General features: G+C 31.9%; 1 protein-coding gene across 1 annotated transcript; it reads right to left on the minus strand.

Moving 5' to 3' along the window:
* Nucleotides 1–17646: 17646 nt before the first annotated feature.
* On the minus strand, nucleotides 17647–18458 carry LOC145112008 (uncharacterized). The gene is made up of 2 exons (XM_079048225.1): nucleotides 17969–18458; nucleotides 17647–17783 (listed from the first exon to the last, which is right to left on the minus strand). The coding sequence occupies exons 1-2, from the start codon at nucleotides 18456–18458 to the stop codon at nucleotides 17647–17649; spliced, it is 627 nt and encodes a 208-aa protein (XP_078904351.1).
* Between the last annotated feature and the right edge of the window lie 1405 nt (nucleotides 18459–19863).

Genomic DNA, 19863 nt, shown 5'->3' on the forward strand with positions numbered 1-19863 from the left:
TCTAGCTACCGGAGTCCAAATCAACCTAATGAACAAAGATAACGATCTCGCTGAACTCTGAAGTTTGTGGCTTGAGTTTCCAGCTTCACCGTCGCCACCTTAAGCTTTTAGGGTTAGGTTTTCACTACCTGAGGATTAGGTTTTTGGTGCTGGAGTTTGTAGATCCATATGCATCCCATCGAGCATGTTTTCCAAAGGTGTTGGTGAACCGATGTATCCCATCAAGCATTTTTTCCAGCGAGATAACGTAAATCGAAGGGAATGGTGAAATTTTTCTGGATTTGTCTTGAAGTAGATGAAGTGAGGATGGGACGAGGTGGGAGTTTAGTGCATCCTAGCCGAATAATATTAGTAGATGATAGTGGTTTGCGGTAGTGGTTCGTTGTATGGTAGAATTGATCGGAGCAACCATGTGAAGGGGATGGAGGGTTTATGTTTTCCGGTGAGAAATGAACACACCCCAAAAAAAAGTCTGGGAGGGAGAGGGAGAGAGAGAGAGAGAGAGAGAGAGTTATTTTGTTTTGTTTTATTTTTAATTGTTTTTTAATTTCTATTATAAAAGAAAAATGTAAAATAAAATAATAAAGGGCAAATCCGTCATTATAAAATGTTTCAAAAATTTTGGACCAAATTCGCAACAAATTGAAAAGTTTTGACCTTTGGTGCTAGTTCAAACCTTTTTGAACCAAAGTAGCAATTTTCAGCTAACCACACGGACCATTTGTGCTGTTTTGTCTTTCTTTTACTTTCGACCTAATTCTGGCACTGAATACTACACCTAGGAGTACTGAACCTAACTTGATTGTGGAGGAAATTAAGTCAGCATCCATTTGGCACCAGTTTCGAACTGCCACTCTCCGCCACACGCCGGTTTTCCGGCCAGTGGTCTGCTGCCGGATTTTATTTCGAGATTTTATGTTCCAACTTCAAAAATTCATAACTTCTTCATATGAGCTCCGTTTTCGACGTTCTTTTTTTCCACGCGTAGGTATTTTCTATAAATATATATATATATATATATATATATATATATATATATATATATATATATACACACACTTTAGTTATATCTTTTTAAACAATATAACCATTTAAATCTTTTATACATATTTTTGATTATTTGTAACACCAAATTTACTACTATATATTTATATATAACTTATGATAATTTTATAGACATATTGACATAAACACTTGTTTATTGGATTAATCCAATTTATTGGATTAATTAATGCACATATTATCGATTCGACATAATCCAAATTTACTAATATATATTTATATACAACTTATGATAATTTTATAAATATATTTGATTCTTTCATTTTACTCCATAATCCAATTTATTGGATTAATTAATTTACATATTCATCGATATTAACTATCGTATAACCATTAAAAATTTTCGACATAAATACTTGTCTTTATTTATTTATTTACTAGGCGAATACCCCACGCGTTGAGCGGAATACAACAATATATTTGAAATATTTACAGATATATGTTTTTTAAATATATATCAGTGGCGTTGTTGTTAACTCTTATATAATAAATCTTATAATAAGTTGGTATAAACATTGTTTGTTTTGAATTATATGATAATTTAGACATCTTTTAAAATTTTATAATCCCAATTGTCTCAAGTAAATATAATATATGATTTAATGATATTTATAGTTGTTGTTATAATTAATTAATTTTAAAAAGTCTATTTACTTAAGATTTTAATTTTTATCATTGTAATTGTTTAAAACATCAAACATTGTTTTTGGTTTTAAAGGTAACACTATAATTTTTATATAATGTTGCTTTTAACTATTGTTGTTGTAAGTTATTTAAAATAACGTATTTGGAAAATCTTAATTATTTTAATTTGGTTTCAGAAGTTTAACTTTTTAAAATTTATTTGATGAATATTATTTGTTTCTTTGATTGTGATTATTTAGAACAACAAACATTGTTTTTATTTTTAAACATAACATTATGATTTTTATATAAGATTACTTTTCACTATTCTTATTGTAAGTTAGTTTTTAAGTTACTTATTTGAAAATTATTAATGATTATAAAAAATAGTTGCATGTTTTTTTTTGTTAATTTAGGATTACAACTTAGGTTTAACACTTTAATTTATAACTTTTAACTATCTATAAAAGAGTCTCTCAATTTTTTTTTTCATTTTTAACTGAAAATTTCATTTAAGTTAACCGTTTAATATTATATTGAAATAAATAATTTAACTATTTTGCATAAAATCATAAATTATACAAAAGTTGTGACTTTAAAATGACGATTGTTCACATACGACAACATATTTAAACTAATAAGTTAACTATATTATTCTAAAAAGTTAAAGTCATATTTTTATAAATAGAAGTAAAATATGATATTTTAATATTATACTTTAGTTAATTTAGGATTAGAGTTTAGGTTTTACATTAATATAACATTTTTAACCAATTTATAATAATTATTAGAACGAAATTGAAAACTCATGGAGGTTTCAATTGCATGTGGTGCAAGTAAAAATACATCGTATATATATATATATATATATATATATATATATATATATATATATATATATATATATATATATATATATATATATATATATATATATATTAACGATATGTTTATTGCGACTCCTTTAGTTCTAGGAACACCTTTCATTACAAAACTATATCCATTTATGGTTCATGATGATGGTATAAGAACCAATGTTTTTGGAAAAGAAATTATATTTAAATTTTGTGAACCTCCTCTATATTCAACGATTAATGTCCTTAATTATAAAACACAACAAGCCAAATATCTTATTAACGAAATAAATAGTGTTCGAATAACTAATCAATTAAATGATAATAATATTCAAAATAAAATAATAGGTTTAAAATTAAAATTTGAAAAAAATACCTATTCTAATATTCCTAATGCCTTTTGGAATAGAAAACAACATATTGTAAAATTACCGTATATAAATTTTTTTGATGAAAAATATATTTCTTCAAAATCTAGAGCCATTCACATGAATAGTGAACTAGAAAGTCATTGTAAAAATGAAATTCAAGATTTAATAAATAAAAAACTCATAAGACCTTCTAAATCACCATGGTCTTGTTCAGCATTCTATGTTATGAATGCCGCAGAATTAGAAAGAGGATCACCAAGATTAGTTATCAATTATAAACCTTTAAATAAAGTTTTAGAATGGATTCGTTATCCTATTCCTAATAAACGAAATTTGCTAAAAAACTTTATGATTCAAATATATTTTCAAAGTTTGATATGAAATCAGGATTTTGGCAAATACAACTTCATGAGGAAGATAAATACAAAACTGGTTTTAATGTTCCCTTCGGGCATTTTGAATGGAATGTAATGCCTTTTGGAATAAAAATGCCCCTTCTGAATTCCAAAATATTATGAATGATATCATAACTCCTATAAGTAGTTTTGCTATTGCTTATATTGACGATGTCCTAATTTTTTCAAAATCAATTGATCAACATTTCAAACATTTAAATAATTTCATGATTTAATTTATCAAAATGGTTTAGCTGTCTCTGCAGCAAAAATGCATTTATTTAAAGATGAAATTCGTTTTTTAGGACATGATATTGTCAAAAACACTATTAGACCTATTACAAGAAGCTTGCAGTTTTCTACTAAATTTCCTGATGAAATTAAAGATAAAAGGCAACTTCAAAGATTTTTAGGATGCTTAAATTATATCCATGATTTTTTCAAAGATTTAGGGATTATATGTAAACCACTTTATAATAGATTAAAAGATAATCCTGAACCATGGACTCAAAAACATACAGATATAATTAAATATATAAAACAAAAGGTTCCTACTTTGCCATGTTTAAATTTACCTCATCCCAATGCCAATATCATAGTTGAAACCGATGCTAGTGATATTGGATTCGGAGGAATTCTGAAACAAAAATTTGTTAACTCAAAAGAGGAACAATTGGTTCGATATTACTCTGGTGCATGGAATGATACACAAAAAAATTATTCAACTGTCAAAAAGGAAATTTTAAGCATTGTTTTATGTATTAAAAAATTTGAAGATGATTTATTTATGAAAAGTTTTTTATTAAGAATAGATTATCAATCTGCAAAAACTATTTTAGAAAAAGATGTGAAAAATATTATTTCCAAGCAAATTTTTGCTCGATGGCAAACCCTCTTAGGTAACTTTAATTTTGAAATAGAATTTATTAAAGGAGAAAATAATTCGCTTCCTGACTTTCTTTCTCGATAATTTTTGCAGGGAAAATGAGTTCGTCGTCCTCTTCCAAACATGATGACAAGAAGCCCGTCTCTCAAAAGCTTGTTCCATTTCAAAATCAAAATCGTTTTTCTCCTTTAACTCCTACTTCTAAGAATTCACAACTTTATTCTAATATCCTTCAGTCAAAACTTGTTACTCCAAAAGTTACTTCAACAAACACGATAAGCCCTTTTGTAAAACCTATCACTCCTCAAACTCAAAATTCTGTGACTCCTAGCCCTTTTACAAAAACTCCTTATGTTCTTAATCCAAATTTCTTAAGAGTTCAAATTCTTGAAGATTTTCAAATCCATAAGTTACATCAAGGTTTTCATATTTTCACAAATCATCTCTTTGGTCAAGGGAAAACCTTTTATGTTGATTCATATAAAACTCGAGAATATTATCAAGCTATTTTGCAAGAATCTGGTTCGGTCAATTTTGTTCATCGTTCTAATTCAAAAGAGGGAAACATTGATTTTAGCAAAGCTCATATCATCAAAATCATTTCTCCAGAAAGTTGGGTTCCAAACCTTCATTCTGAAAAACCTCTTATAAGTTATCCTGCTTATCCCAGATTTTCTTACTATGATTATCAAGATGCCTGGACTAAGGCGTTCTTTATTCGGAATTATTCACACTCATGGTTTATCTTCTTTTATTTGAACTTCAATTGTGAATACCCAAGATGGTTTATCAATTGGTACAAATATATGGGAATTCTTCCAAATTGTTTACCAAAAGAAATTTACGATGGATATCTCAAATTTAAGGAATTGTTTATTCAACAAATTCCAGAATTTGAATATATGCTACAATTCACTATGGTATTCAAAGTTCCATGGATAATGTCTTGGACTTTTCATTATCAAGAAGCAAAGGATTCCTCTCCTCCCTGGCTTAATCGACAGTTTCGCTCAAAATGGTGGGATAAAATGAAGATTTCTCAAGCCAGTGAACAAGCCGTAATTAAACATTATCAAGAAATATATATTCAAAAACCAGAGGTTGAAGCCACTTTTATCAAAAGTCTTCCTTAAAATGATGTTGATCTAATTGCAAGAATTAAAGATGCTGCTACCTCTTCTCCTGAAGAACTTCAAAGCTTACTTCAAGAAATTCGCCAAACTCCATCAGTTTCTGACGATTCTCTAAAATCTATAAAGAATGGTTTATTTCAAGACGCTCAAGACCCTTTTGATGATCCTTATGAAGAATAAGAAATTCTTATCATTAAATTTGGTGTAATACCTTCAATGTAGGGTATTTCGTTTCTGCTATTTATTAAAATTATTATTTTCAAATACGAGTGTGTATAAACTGTGTGAGTATACACTATATATGTATTTATAGTGTATAAACAAATACTATCAAATTTATTATCAAAATTATTTATTCTTATCATCAATGATAATATGAAGACAAAAAACTTTAGAATATGCTCTATGATGGATAATATGAAGACAAAAAACTTTAGAAGATGCTCTATGATGACATGCTTTATCAAAAGGTGATATTTATTGATTACAAACGACAATTTATTCAAAAGATGAGTGACAACCACTTACAAGTAATTGATTGGCCATTGAATCATACGGCAAATTTCACTACAAGATTTCAAGGCTTTGAAGACTTCAAGATCAATATAAATAGACATCATATGTCAGTAGAAGGAGGCAAACAAAAAATATTCATTCTCTAAAAAATGTTCATCTCATGTCTAAAAAATCTCCAAGAGTCTCTCTTTCTACTAGTAGATGTTCAAAGTCTCTAGATTTTCAGATAATTCTTTCTCCAGATGTATGTATTGATTGTAATTCAAGCTTAATTCAAGAAGGTACTATCTAAAATATTTTATTCAATTGTTGTATTGTTGTTATTAAATTTATTTCTCCATGATAGTTTCATTTCGAGTTATTCTAACTATTAATTCTACAAGATTTGAAATTTTTGTTAAAATAGTACTCGTTTTTAATAATCAAATTAATCAAATTCATGCTTGAATTATTTAATTATGTCTAACAAAATCTTGATGAATTGTATTCCTAATAGAGATATTCTTTTAAGAATACAACAAATCCAAGAATCTATAAATAATTCTGAGCAAAATCTAAGGATTCTTACAAACCTACTAATCTAGGTACGATTTTAAACAATAATCATATTCATGATGCTAGATGGCTCATAAGAGCTAGTATTAAAATTCGATACAAACAAATACGTTATCTAAAAACAAAACTATTTGTTTTCTAAAAATGATATTTATGTCATAGTTTATGTCACAGTAACAAAAATGGTATGTATATATATATATATATATATATATATATATATATATATATATATAGACACTATAATTTATCACTTTTAACTATTTACAAAATATTATTTGGGTTGTTTAAGTTTAACTAAAATTTATATTTAAGTTGACTCTGTAATGTTATATTTAAATTAACAATTTAAGTATTTTATATAAATTGTTCAAAAGTTGTAGCTTTAAAATAATAATGGTTTACATACAACAACATATTAGAACTAATAAATCAAGTATAATATGTTAAAATTTTAAAAACATAACTTTATAAGTAGAAGTAAAGATATTCTTTTAATATTGAAAATTAGTTTATATATGATTACGTTTTAGGTTTTATATTTATTTAACCTTATTAACCAACTTATAATCATTATTAGAAAGAAATTGAAAAGTCATGGGAGTTTCAAATGAATGTGGTGAAAGGAAAAATGATTCCTTTATAAGTATATATAAATAGATAACTGAAAACGGGGCGTTACATTAGCCCCTGATCAAAGTAAAAGCACACATAAACATAGAGCAAACTAGATTAAACATAGTCAAAACTAGCAAAACCGAATGATTGTTGATGATCTTCATTATAAATCTCTCTAATCCTTGTTCTCCAATCGAATTCTAGCCTCATATGGATTCCTCAGAATTCTTGTTTTGTTTTTTGTCGCAACTCTCTTCTGGATTTCCCGAAATTTGACCTAAAAGTCGATATTTATACTCTTCATATTCCAGCTTCTACGATGTGGCACAATTCTCTCTACGTCATGGAAATTAATTTTCTTCCGTGGGCTTCAAGACTTCATGCAGATCATTGAGAATCTTCTAAGCCACCATGTCGTGGGAATATAGTTACGACGACGTAGCATCCACTAAGTGCACATTTTACTTCTCTTCTTTCTTCTTTATGCATGCTCTAACCTCCAGGTTTCCATCTTTGTCCATTTTTGGTTATTTCTCCTTGAGAATATCCTTTTTGGCTACAAAATAGAATTTATACGTTGTAAGTACCAAATATCTTTGTATTTAACCAATTTATAGCTAAAATGTATTGACATAATTCATATATATATATATATATATATATATATATATATATATATATATATATATATATATAGCAATATCAAAATACCTCACACTTGTCTTTTGATTGTCTTCAAGCAAAACTTTATTTCAATACATCACATTACAACATTGCCCACCAATATCACACAAAACAATCAAATTTGAACTCACTAACTATGTCTTGCCTCAATGCATGTATTTATGTCTAATTTACCTAATTATTCCCAATCCTAAATACTCACAAGCCTTATAAATATTTCCCACTTATTTTGAACAGCATTTATTTTTGACATTCCTACCACCTATGCCTTTTATTTGCCCCCTTTCATTTCAAAAGTTTTTGTCAAATTCCAAGTGACAAGAATTTAAAAAGGAAAATGTCTGTCAAATCGGGCCGTCGTTTCGTGTTTTTGTCTGACACGACACGACACGACAAAGTTTTTTGTAACACGAACACGACACGATAATATTACATAACTATTATTTTTTGTAACACGAAAACGAACCAATTAAAAAACGACAACACGACACGACAAAGATAATATTACATAACTATTATTTTATTTAATTCATATTTAATCATATATAACACGATAAAAACGATAAACACGATAAACACATGCTCAATCGTGTCAATTTCGTGTGGATTTGTAAACACGAACACGACATCGTGTTTTTTAAACTTGACACGAACACGACACGAAAACGAATTCGAATTTTGATTTCGTCCTGATTTCGTTTCGTGTCGTGTATTTTTGTCGTGTCGTGTCATAAATTGACACCCCTAGCCTCAATGCATGTCTTTATGTCTAATTTACCTAATTATTCCCAATCCTAAATACTCACAAGTCTTATAAATATTTCCCACTTATTTTGAACAGCATTTATTTTTGACATTCCTACCACCTATGCCTTTTATTTGCCCCCTTTCATTTCAAAAGTTTTTGTCAAATTCCAAGTGACACGAATTTAAAAAGGAAAATACTATATAATATAATTAACCTAAAAATATAACTATACTTTATTACAACTTCATATTTTTGGAACTTTTTCTCTCCTTTTTATATATATTTTCACAACTTTTCTCATTTTTTTAAAAATATTTTCTCATAACTTCGACTTTCACATAAATAGGCAAATAAATAACTTTATTTATATTAATACTGTAGTTCATGACTTTCTAAGAAATTCATTGGAGTACTTGAAATTCCTTAGGCCACTAATGTAACCCATGACTTTCGATGAAACCCATGTAACGATTTTCTTTCCACCCATCCAAGTTTTTACAAATAGGTCGATAGATATAAATATCCCTGAGGGAAATACTCACTAAGTCTCAAAGGCCACATATTTCCTGAACTGTTAACTATTTTTATATATAACTAGACTCAAAATGCAGAAATTAAATAGATAAACTTGAAAAATTGACTTGCTTTATTTTAACAAAAATGACCTAGGAGATAAATCGTCACCAGTAGCCTTCTTATTGGGTCTATGTATTCACAAAGCAAAACTTATTATGTCCCTCAAACTATACAAGGTCGCGTTTTTGTCTCATGATTTCACTAGAACTAGGAAGCCACAAATACATTATAACAAATTGGCTCGACTAAATCTTAGAGTTCTCCTTGAATCATCTTAGACAACACTAGCAAACTAGTCCCAACGCAATAATATTAAAAATTAAAATGTACCAGATTTTTTTTTAAATTAGACTATTTTTGCAAGTCTATATAATATACTTAAAATTTTTAAAAATCTAGCATTTTTCAAAAAAAAAACCTTTTAATGCTTGAAATCATTTTTCGACCCCCTACCCCACACTAATTTTATGTAATGCCCTCATTGTATACATAAAATAATAGAAAGCACATAGAAGCAAATAAAAAGGAGAAAAAAAAAGAACAGACTCCCTTGGGTAGTAGTGGCGAGATCAAATTGATTGTTTTGCGAATATCATTGACATCTCGAAAAATTTCTAGAAACTAGACTATGCTGCTCCTTAATGTGCTGGAAAAATGAAACCAAGCACACCGAATTCTAAAATATGGTGCAAAAGATTGCAAAAAGTTGCAGAAAACACGACACAGGAAAGTGTTGACCACGTCGTAGCATCGAATCTGAGAAATCTCTTATTCACGATTAATGCAGGCCACACCACGTAGCAATATAGACTCCACACCGTGGGAATGAAGGGTAATGTTTCCGGATCGCGATGAAATAAACATCCACGACGTGACAGTAGAGCCTCCACGTCGTGGGAGCTGATTATCTCAGAATTGGGAAATCTTCAAAATGATTCAAATTGGTAATATCATTCTCCAACTTAAGTCTTCAAATTTGGCACGTATTTATGCACTTAGGTCCCCAAAAATTCTAAAAATAACGTCTCTTACAAACTCAACGCGCACCCCACATTTATTAAAAGTCGTGGCTCTCGATTATAATCTTCAAAACTCTCTCACGACTTTCTCTTTTGATAGTAAAATAATTTTCTATGAGACCAAAGAAAAACCAAAATCCTAAAGTAAAACAAGGAAACAATATTATCATTCGGTTACAAACTTAAAACAAAACACACCAAAATAACAAAAAACATAGAATTAGTCTAAATTAAAACAAACAAAATAAAACATAAAAATAAAATAAAGGATAAAGGTCACTCCTCATCATCATCTCATGCTCCACTCGTCCCCGCTCCATCGTCACCTCATGTTTACAATTCTTGCCATGTCGGTATGTAAGGAAATTGAAGCGAATGTTCTCCGATCTAACGAGTCCCATATGATTAAACATCATATCATTTATAAATCCCAAACAAGACACTCCACCATGTAATTTGTCCAAGTAATTCTCGACTAGAGTGTGAAATGGATCTATAGTAGGACCTCCTATGGGTACATCGGGTAGTGGTGGTTGGGCTTGTTCTCCACCTCTTGGTCGCACATTCTGTCGTCCTCGTGGCCTCGACTCCTCTACACCTTCAATCGGTAACTCTAGGTCACCCATCGGTATCCCATACATACCTCCAATGTTTACTACCACTCTCATCGTCTCTAAATTATGGATGGTGAGATCGTTTCCCGGAATAAAATTCAAAGAAAGAACCATGCCCTGGATCAAAATTCCATATGATTTTGTAAGTCGGGTCACAAAATGTCTACCAGTAATCGGACTTCCCGCTCTTGAGCTCACCGCCTTCTCTCCTAAAAATCTAGCCAAAATGTAGAGAATGTTGTAGAAAACTCTGAGAGTGATAATGCTCCATAAGTAGAAAAGGTTTTGGCTCGGAACCTTGTCACCATGCCGCTTGTGGGGTATGCTAAAAGTAATAAGGCGGTGGATGCAACGGTGAATAGGAGATCAAATATAACTCTCTTGTGAAGATTTCGAGTCATATACCTATTTGCAACTGGTTGCCAAAACACGAAATATTGGATCCCCACTGAAAAATTTCGAGAAGAAGCTTGTAAGAACATAGCAAATTGAGGAGACGTAGCTTCATTTTTATCATATAACCCCATTCCATGCAAAATCCGCCAAAATACACTCTCGATATTCTCCTCTGAGTCGGAATGCGAGTGCTTGTTCAAAATATGGATCCACCGTCTTCTCTTTAAAGTTGATGGTGGCAAAGAACTCAACAGAAAATTACCGATAAACGGGTTCTTGAATAGCAAAAAAGTTCCTCTACCCATTACATGAGAATGAAAATATGCCCGCGACATATAATTTGTTCAATTGTTGATCCACCTGATCCATAATCCCGATAATTCTCAATCATCCCCAATCTATAACATGTGCAATAGAAAAATCATGTTATGTATCCATCCCAACCGGTTGTTGTAGTTCATTAAAACATCTTATGAAATATCTTGCGGAAATTGATAAAATGGTTGTAGGTTTGAAACATCTCCTTGGTTTTGTTGGGGTGCTCTTCTTGGTGCCATTTCCTGCAAAATAATGATCAAACAAACCATACAACACAACACCAACAAATTAGCAAAACAAAATAAAAATTGTTTTTGTGAATCCAGTTCCCACGACATGACAGAGACCTTGTTACGTCGTGGCAACACTCGTAAGGCAGTTTTGCCAATCGAGACCTGTTCTAACCAAAATGTTTCCACAATATGCAAATGGTTTCATCAAAGTACCATTATAAACACATTTATCAAACACGCATTCTCGATTTCATAGTAAAATTTTGAAATTTTGACAACCTCTACCCTAAAATCACACATATTGCTAAAAAAATGAAACCTAGAAAAGTTAATTGTAATGGGTAAAGAAATCATACCTTTGAAGTGGACTACACACAAAAAGTAGAAGGAATTAGAGATTTTGCCGAAAATTCGAAGTGTGGGGCAGGAGTGGAGAGTTCACTTCGTGATTTTAGTTTAGAATGTATAAAATGAACATGAATTTAGGGTTTAAATGTCCCTGGTCCCTCCCATTTCGTCACATCATGGCGTATAGACTCCCATTTCGTGATGATTTGCGTTTCAAAAAATGGGACATTATCAAATCCCATGTCGTGGGCATGTGATGTCCACGTCGTGGGTGTTATTAAGTTCCAAAAACCCATATGTTATTTTAAAGCTTTTGTTGAGAATAAAACCACAACATGCTCCAATTAATCCCTACACTTGAATAAAGTTGGAGAATAAAGACAAGAAAACAATTTATTCTAAACAAAAATTAAACAAAAAACGGAAAACAAACTAAAAGATAAGAAAAAGAAAATTCAAACCAAACACGGGTTGCCTCCCGAAAGTGATTGTTTGTAGGAGTCGTGAGCAGGACTCCTTCCCGCTCTACGTTATTGTGGATAGGAGTGGGATCTCCCTGTTCTCCATCATCTTGAGTCACTTCCTTTTGTAAGCCGCCACCCTTCTGTTATATGCCTTTTTCGAGTTCTCTTTCTTTTTTTGGGTTGGTATTTTCTTCGTACTTGCGCTTCACTCCAACCTTTACTCCCACTTCTTCATCTCTCGTCTTATCTCTTTCGGATTTAATCTTCACATTTATCATTTCAAAATTCGACTCTATGATCTTTTCTTCTTTTTCTTCATTCCTCTTCGTGAGTTGATTCGGAGGCCTTGTAAAAGCAACTACCTCAAAAATCAATGGAACTGAAGCTCGAGGCTTTGTATGATTCACATCTTATTTTGATTCCTCTTCTTTTGGAAAAGGTTTCTCCCATACTAGTAACTATTCTTCCATCATATTCTCAAATTCATCACACTCATCTTTTTTTTTACCTTTTTCTTCTTCTTCATTCATCTCTTTCATAAAGAATACATCATTATTGGCTCCCAAACTTGTGGATTTTCTATCAACTCCAAATGTTATTTCTTCGTCCCCAACTCGTAGAGAAAGTCTGGAATCATGAATATCTACGAGGGCATGAGCGGTACTTAGGTAAGGACTTCCTAAGATTATTGGTAATTCTTCATCCTCCTTAATATCTAGTACTACGAAGTTCACCTGAAATACAAATTTCCCGACTTTAACCAATAAGTCTTCGACAATGCCACGGGGGTATGTGATTGATCGATCTGCCATGTAGATAGCCATGTTAGTGGTCTTCAACTTTGGTAACTCAAGCTTCTTATAGAAATATTAAGGCATTAGATTTATACTTGCCTCCGAGTCGGCCAAAGCATATGTTTTTGTTGAATTGCCAAATTCACAAGGTAATGTTGTTGGGGACCTATTTGTGTAAATTTGATGATGCAAAATATATACATTATAGTTACGGTCATATTCTCATTATAGACAGTCAGTCTTGTATAAACAAGTGTAAATAATATGTTAAAGACTGAAGATCAGCTCCTAATGAGCAAAAGCCCATGAAGACTTTATCAGCACCAAAGGCACAAAGACACCATCCACTGAAGACTAATCAGTGTGTCCATATGATGAAGGTCTTACACTGATGATACACTAATCTAGTGATTCACTGATGATACATACTAATGATTATACTCTGCTGAAGCTGACGCTGATGCTGAAGCTGAAGTTGATCAGCGTGTGACTACCTGATGCAGACGCTGATGCTCTTATCAGTGTGTGACTCCCTGACGCTGACGCTGATGCTCTGATCAACGTGTGGCTCCCTGATGCTAATTCCCGTTATCTGCGTATGATGTACTGGTGCTGATATCCGAATCTGGAGCTGATCAAATTTACTTGGTGAAGATGTTTCCTGAAGGTCTGATCTGATCCATTCCTTAAATACCAGATCTGCATTTATCATTGAAGAATCAATCCCATCAAATTAGGGATTTGATATAACCAAAGATCTGGTGAATCTATAGAAGTTTTATCTCCTAGGTTTAGAGTAGTATTTATACTAGCCTCTCTCATTAGTTGAGAGTTGATTTTTGTATTGCATTTTGATAGTTAGAGTTTTTTGTAGAGATAGATATGAGAGTTCTTGGTGAGTTCTCAGATTGTACTCGTTGGCTTTCTACCATTTGCTTTGTGCATCCGTTCTCTTGATGAGAACTTTTCTTAGTGAAAAATTATCTTTGTGATAATCCTTTTTCTTCATTATAACTTGTTTGTATCCAATCTACGAAGCTACAAGTGGTATCAGAGCGGGTTTTCTGATACATTCAAGATTTAGAAGTTCAAGCATTTTTTCAGAAACTCGAAAATCATAAGAAGAAGAAATCTTATACAATCATCTAGATAAAAAGGGAGTTCATAATCCTGGAGCTGACATTTCTTCATCTAATCAAAGGCATTCTAAACCTAATCTCAAATGGGTCCCTAAGGTTATTTGTTATGTTTTGAAGATATGAGAGAGTCTGAAGCTTTGTTCACATATTAGTTGTCTCTTTCACCAAAAAAAAAAAATTGTCCATGATCTAGATGTTTGTGTTCAAAAGATTTGTACAGAATTTATGTTCAATATTCTTTTGTTTATTTTAGTTTGCTTTAGAGTTTGAATAAAATAGAGTGGTAGAGGGTTTGGTCGGTTCTTATGCTTTTAGAGAATTAAAAGGTCACTTTTGGTTTGATAAAAGAATGGTTCTTCCCTTTATTGGTTATTTAGGTTAAAATACTATTCTATCGTTTTCCTAGGATGCTCCCACATTATTGTGTAAGCCTATATATATACGCCTCTTTCATATGAATTAAATAGAGTTTTCTTTTGCAACTTTCTACAGCTTTTGTACATTTTTTATATTTGAAATCTAGTTACTTTATCTTCTCCTAACATTATTCTCTTTAGTTAATTTTTAGTGTTACTAGGCGTGCTTTGAATTTTTCTATTCTACAATGGAAAAAGGGAAAGCAAAGTACTCCTAATGTGGGACATTAAATTGAAAGTATAGTGCACATTTGACTGATCAAGTGGGTTGCAAAGACTACATGGTCTTGTCTTTTCATGCCTAAAAGAAAAAAGCGATGGAACCCAAAAGTTGTTGTTTTTGTTCAATAGGTTTCAGTAGCCTGCTTGATAACGACTCTTCAAGAAATGTCTTCTGTCACCCTGGGAAGACTAAAACAAACACAAAGGGGTAGTTTTGTCATATATTCTCAACTATCAAATTACCTTAGTAAATCGAAGATAACAGTTGTGTGGATCAATCAAGCTCTCCATTTGGAGACTGTTTACACGTTGTCGCAGACATATTAAGCAAATAAAATTTTCATTGTTGGTTGCACTAAAAAATATAGCACAGGGAAGCAGGGTCGAATCCTTAGGGACACAACGTAATGGTCAATTCCTTTTTGCATCAGGCACATTCTAGTCAAAAACAAAAATTATAAAAGGGAGATTTTGAATTAAACTAAAAACTAAAATTTCAGTGAAAATAAACTAAACGAAAATCAATAATAAAAACGATTTCAGATCTACTGCGACTTTCCTAATCATGCAATCAGTTCAGATCTGGTTATTCTAAATGTGTTCTATGTAAGTTGGTACTGAGAAAAACTAACAAGCTCTAGTATAATCTCTTTTTACCTAAATTAGTTAATCAAAACAAGCTCTTTGAATTAACCCTAACTTTTTACTATTCAATTAAACAAACTCTTAATTAAATCAGAAAAGCAACTTTATGATATGTGTAAAATTCCTAACAATAGCCAAACCTTACAACTTCGGAAGCGTAAAGATATGATTTTTATAGTTTATATCAGAGTTAAATCCCAAACACGGAACCAATCTGATACTTGTTACTTTTACCAGTTGACAAGAACAGTTACAGATTCAATTAACTGATTAAATGGAATGATAAAACCCTAGCTAGGTGATTAGCCTAATAAGAATTAAAAATCAAACATTCATTAAGCTCAAAACTGAAAAATCTAGATAGAAACACAAAAAGAAAACCAGATCTGAAAACTAATCATATGAAAAGTACTAGTCTATGCAAAACTGAAAACTAAGGTTTAGCCAGACATGGCTAAAAACGAACTAAAACTAACGAACTGATCAATCTTCTAAACTAAACGATTGAGATGATTCGCAGCCTTCAGATCTTCAGAAATCACTGAAAAGGTATCAGAAGTCGTCTTTAGAAGGGTATTCTGCCGTATGGAATCGTCTCTCTTCTGAATATGAAAACGAGGGTCGTATTTATATGCGAGACGGAAACTTCCGAAGAAAGAAACTGAAAAATGCGATCGCAGGTCTGGAAAATGAGATCGCATATTTTCCACTTTTTTTCCAGATATACCCCTAAATGACGCAAGATGCTATTTTCGACGTTTTCGGGACTTTGGGCAATAAATACAATCACATATATGCTTTATGCGATTGCATATTTTTGAATTTTTTTCAGGATTGCGTCTGAATGAAGTACGAAGCCAAATTTGAAGTTTCTGGAGTTGCAGGAAGAAAATACGATCGCAGAAATGCTTTATGCGATTGCATATTTGGTCTTTTTTGCTCAAACGGCCTCCAGATGACTTATTTCGACCCTCGGAAACTTCGTGGCAAAAATGCGATCGCAGATCTGGGTTCCTGGCTTGTATCAGACGCGATTCATTAGTTTAAGCGCTCCTTTTTATTCCTTAGCATCCTTCTTCAATTCCAGCTCCATTTATGCTATAAATATGCATCCAACTGCTCCCAAATTACTGCTCCATTCGAACTATCTGAAATTTGACACAAAAAATGTTAGCAGTACGGGAATTCTGATAAAATGCATGAGTTGAACATTATTTAAACAAATGACATGCAAATGTAAAAAATATGATGCTAAATGATAATGAAAACTACCCTAAAAGATGCATAAAATGACATCTATCAAATCTCCCCAAGCTCGAACGTTACATGCCCTCAAGTAAGAAAAAAGATTAAACATTATAAGCAAATGGAAAGATGTAAATGACCTAAAAAGAATTTAGAATAAAATAAAGGAAAATAAAAATACTTCATATTTTTTCTTCACATGATCAGATTTCACAGCGAGGAAGCTCCAATGAAATCACTACCTAGACAACATTCTCAATACCTTTATTGCATATTCAGAATTCATATTTAATAAGTCAAACCAAGTTGGACCAAATAGTTTTTACGCCGAATTAAATTTGTGAAAACAGTGTATTTTTAAAAATAATTACACGAAAACTCGTTAATAAAAACTTAGCATGACCGACCACTCCTTTTTCCGAACTCGTCCAGTAAATGCGGTAAGCTCCATTATGGACAGAAAATCCAAGCTTACCCCTATGATTCCACTATCGAGGGATCAATCTCATTATACCACACATCTTTTTTGTCTTGATCAACTCTTCAGATCTAACTTTGCTTGGCTCTTGATTTCGACTTGAACTTGACTTGGATTTGACTTTGAATTTCAGATTTCTTCAACTTGACTTGGATTTAACTTTGCTTGGTGGATCTGGAACTTATTCAACAAACTGAAAAGTCTCCAGATTGTCTTCAGATAAGTCTTTCAGATTTTTAAACTTCTTTCTCATTCTGATCTTCTGCTTTCTATAATTCTTCTCCTTATTATCTTTAATTTTTCTTCTTTTTAGATTTTTTCTTTTCAGAAACTTTCTCAGCAGAAATCATCACTTTTTCTTGAATCATTTTTCCAAAAATCCTCTTTTCTTCCTCCCCAAGCTTATCTCCGATCAAATCCATCTCAGCCCCTTCAAATAACTTCTTTTCAACAATTAATTTTACTTCTTTTCCCAAAGATGTCCATTTTTAAGCTCTTCTGATGTGTTTGATCAATTCATATCTACAAATATTCCTTGCATATAGATATTAGAAAACTCACAGGAGTCCTCACATAAAGGACTTTTGGTACCCAAATAATTTATAGAAATATTACGAGAAGGAAAATTATCATCATTAATTTTAAAATTAACCACCTCCTCATCAAATTCCATTGAAATCGTGCCATTAAAAACATCTATTTTTGTTTTTGCAGTTTTCATAAATGACCTTCCTAAAATGATAGAATTTGTATCTGAAGTGTCCAAATTTCTCATGTCCAAAATATAAAAATCAGCGGGAAAGATCAGATTATCCACTTGGACAAGAACATCCTCCAGTACACCTTTTGGGTGTACCGTCGAATGGTCAGCCAACTGGATAATTGTCCCGGTCTTTTGTAAAGTTCCCATTTTTATATTTTCAAAATCAGAATAGGAATGGACATTGACTGTAGCTCCTAAGTCAAGCATGACTTTTGGAAAATTAAGGTTCCCCAATTTACAAGGAATCGAGAAAATCCCCGGATCCTTGCACTTTGGAGGCAAACCTTTTTGTAAAATAGAGGAAATATTTTCGCCAGCTTTGATAGTTTCTTTAAATTTCATCTTTTTCTTAGAAAATACATAAATTTTTCAGAAAATTGGCATAACGAGGGATGTGTTTGATAACATCTAAAAGTGGAAGATTTACCTCAAAATTACGAAACATTTCCATAATATCTTAATCCTCTCTTTCGTGCTTCTTACTCTTTAGTCTTGATGGAAAGGGTGGTAAGGGCTTGTACTCCTTCAGATTCGGCTTCACTGGTTGTGGAGTTTCTGTTCCTTTATCTTTTCAGCATCTTCTTCAACCAAAACATCTCCAAACTCTTCTTATTCTTTTTCTGATTCTTTTACATTTTCTTTTTCAACAAGAACTTCTTCGTATTCTTCATCAGCTTCGTTTTCTAGTTCAAATGCACCTGAGCCTTCATAACTTTTCCCACTTCTCAAGGAAATAGCACTCACACTGTGCTTCAGATTATTTTCAGTGTGGCTTAGTAACTTTCCTTGAGATTCCAGAAGACCCACAGAAGTGGCAAGTTGAGACACTTGCTGTTCTAGATTCTTGATACTAGATCTGGTTTCTGTCTCGAATGCTTGGGTGCTCGTGGCAAGACTCTTCACTATATCTTGTAAGGCCACGCTGGAACTGCTGTGTTGCTGATTTGAAGATTGATTATGGTAATTCGGGTTCTGAAAATTTTTCTGTTGAAAGTTCTGCTGAAAGCCCGACAGCTGATAATTTTGTTGCTGATGGAATCCGGGTGGCATCTCATATTGCTGTTTCTGATGAAAATTATTCTGATAATTGTTCTGATATCCCCCAACAACTTTTACAACAATTGTATCCTCTTGCAGTAATGTATACGTATCTGTTAGATGTTTCGTCTTCAAGTAGATTCCACTTGGTTTCTTTGCAGTTATTTTTTCCTTTGTCAGGAGAAGAACAACCTTTGCCATTTCAGAAATCTGAGACTCCAGATGAGCATTGCTGAATTCTTTGACTCCCCTTCGCTGATCCGAATACCATTTATGACATCCCCAAATTCACAGTCATTTTAAAAAATTATTTATGTTGTTTTGAAAATCAGAGTATTCATTTGAAAGAATAATATTGCGGAATTTGTTCCCAAAAAACCTGATAAATATATTATTAAAGCATTTCCGAAGAAATGTATTTTTGTTTATATTAGAACTTTGGGATGTCATCGTAAATACAGAAACATAAGCATAAACAGACATTACATTCATTTACACTAGTGATTTACATCTCCTTTAATCTCTCAGTGTAATGTAGCTTCGTGTCGATACCTATGATACAAATAAACTGAGTGGGTCAGGTTGGGAAACCTGATGAGTACATAGGGTTTTCAACCCACAATAATAAAGTTATTATGTTTCATCCGCAAACAATTAACCCAATTACCCATCCCCATTATCTTCTTTATTTCTTAAGGATCTACCCTAA

Source organism: Lactuca virosa, chromosome 1, assembly GCF_052849685.1.
Source record: "Lactuca virosa cultivar CGN04683 chromosome 1, Lactuca_virosa_CGN04683_v6, whole genome shotgun sequence".
Classification (NCBI taxonomy): domain Eukaryota; kingdom Viridiplantae; phylum Streptophyta; class Magnoliopsida; order Asterales; family Asteraceae; genus Lactuca; species Lactuca virosa.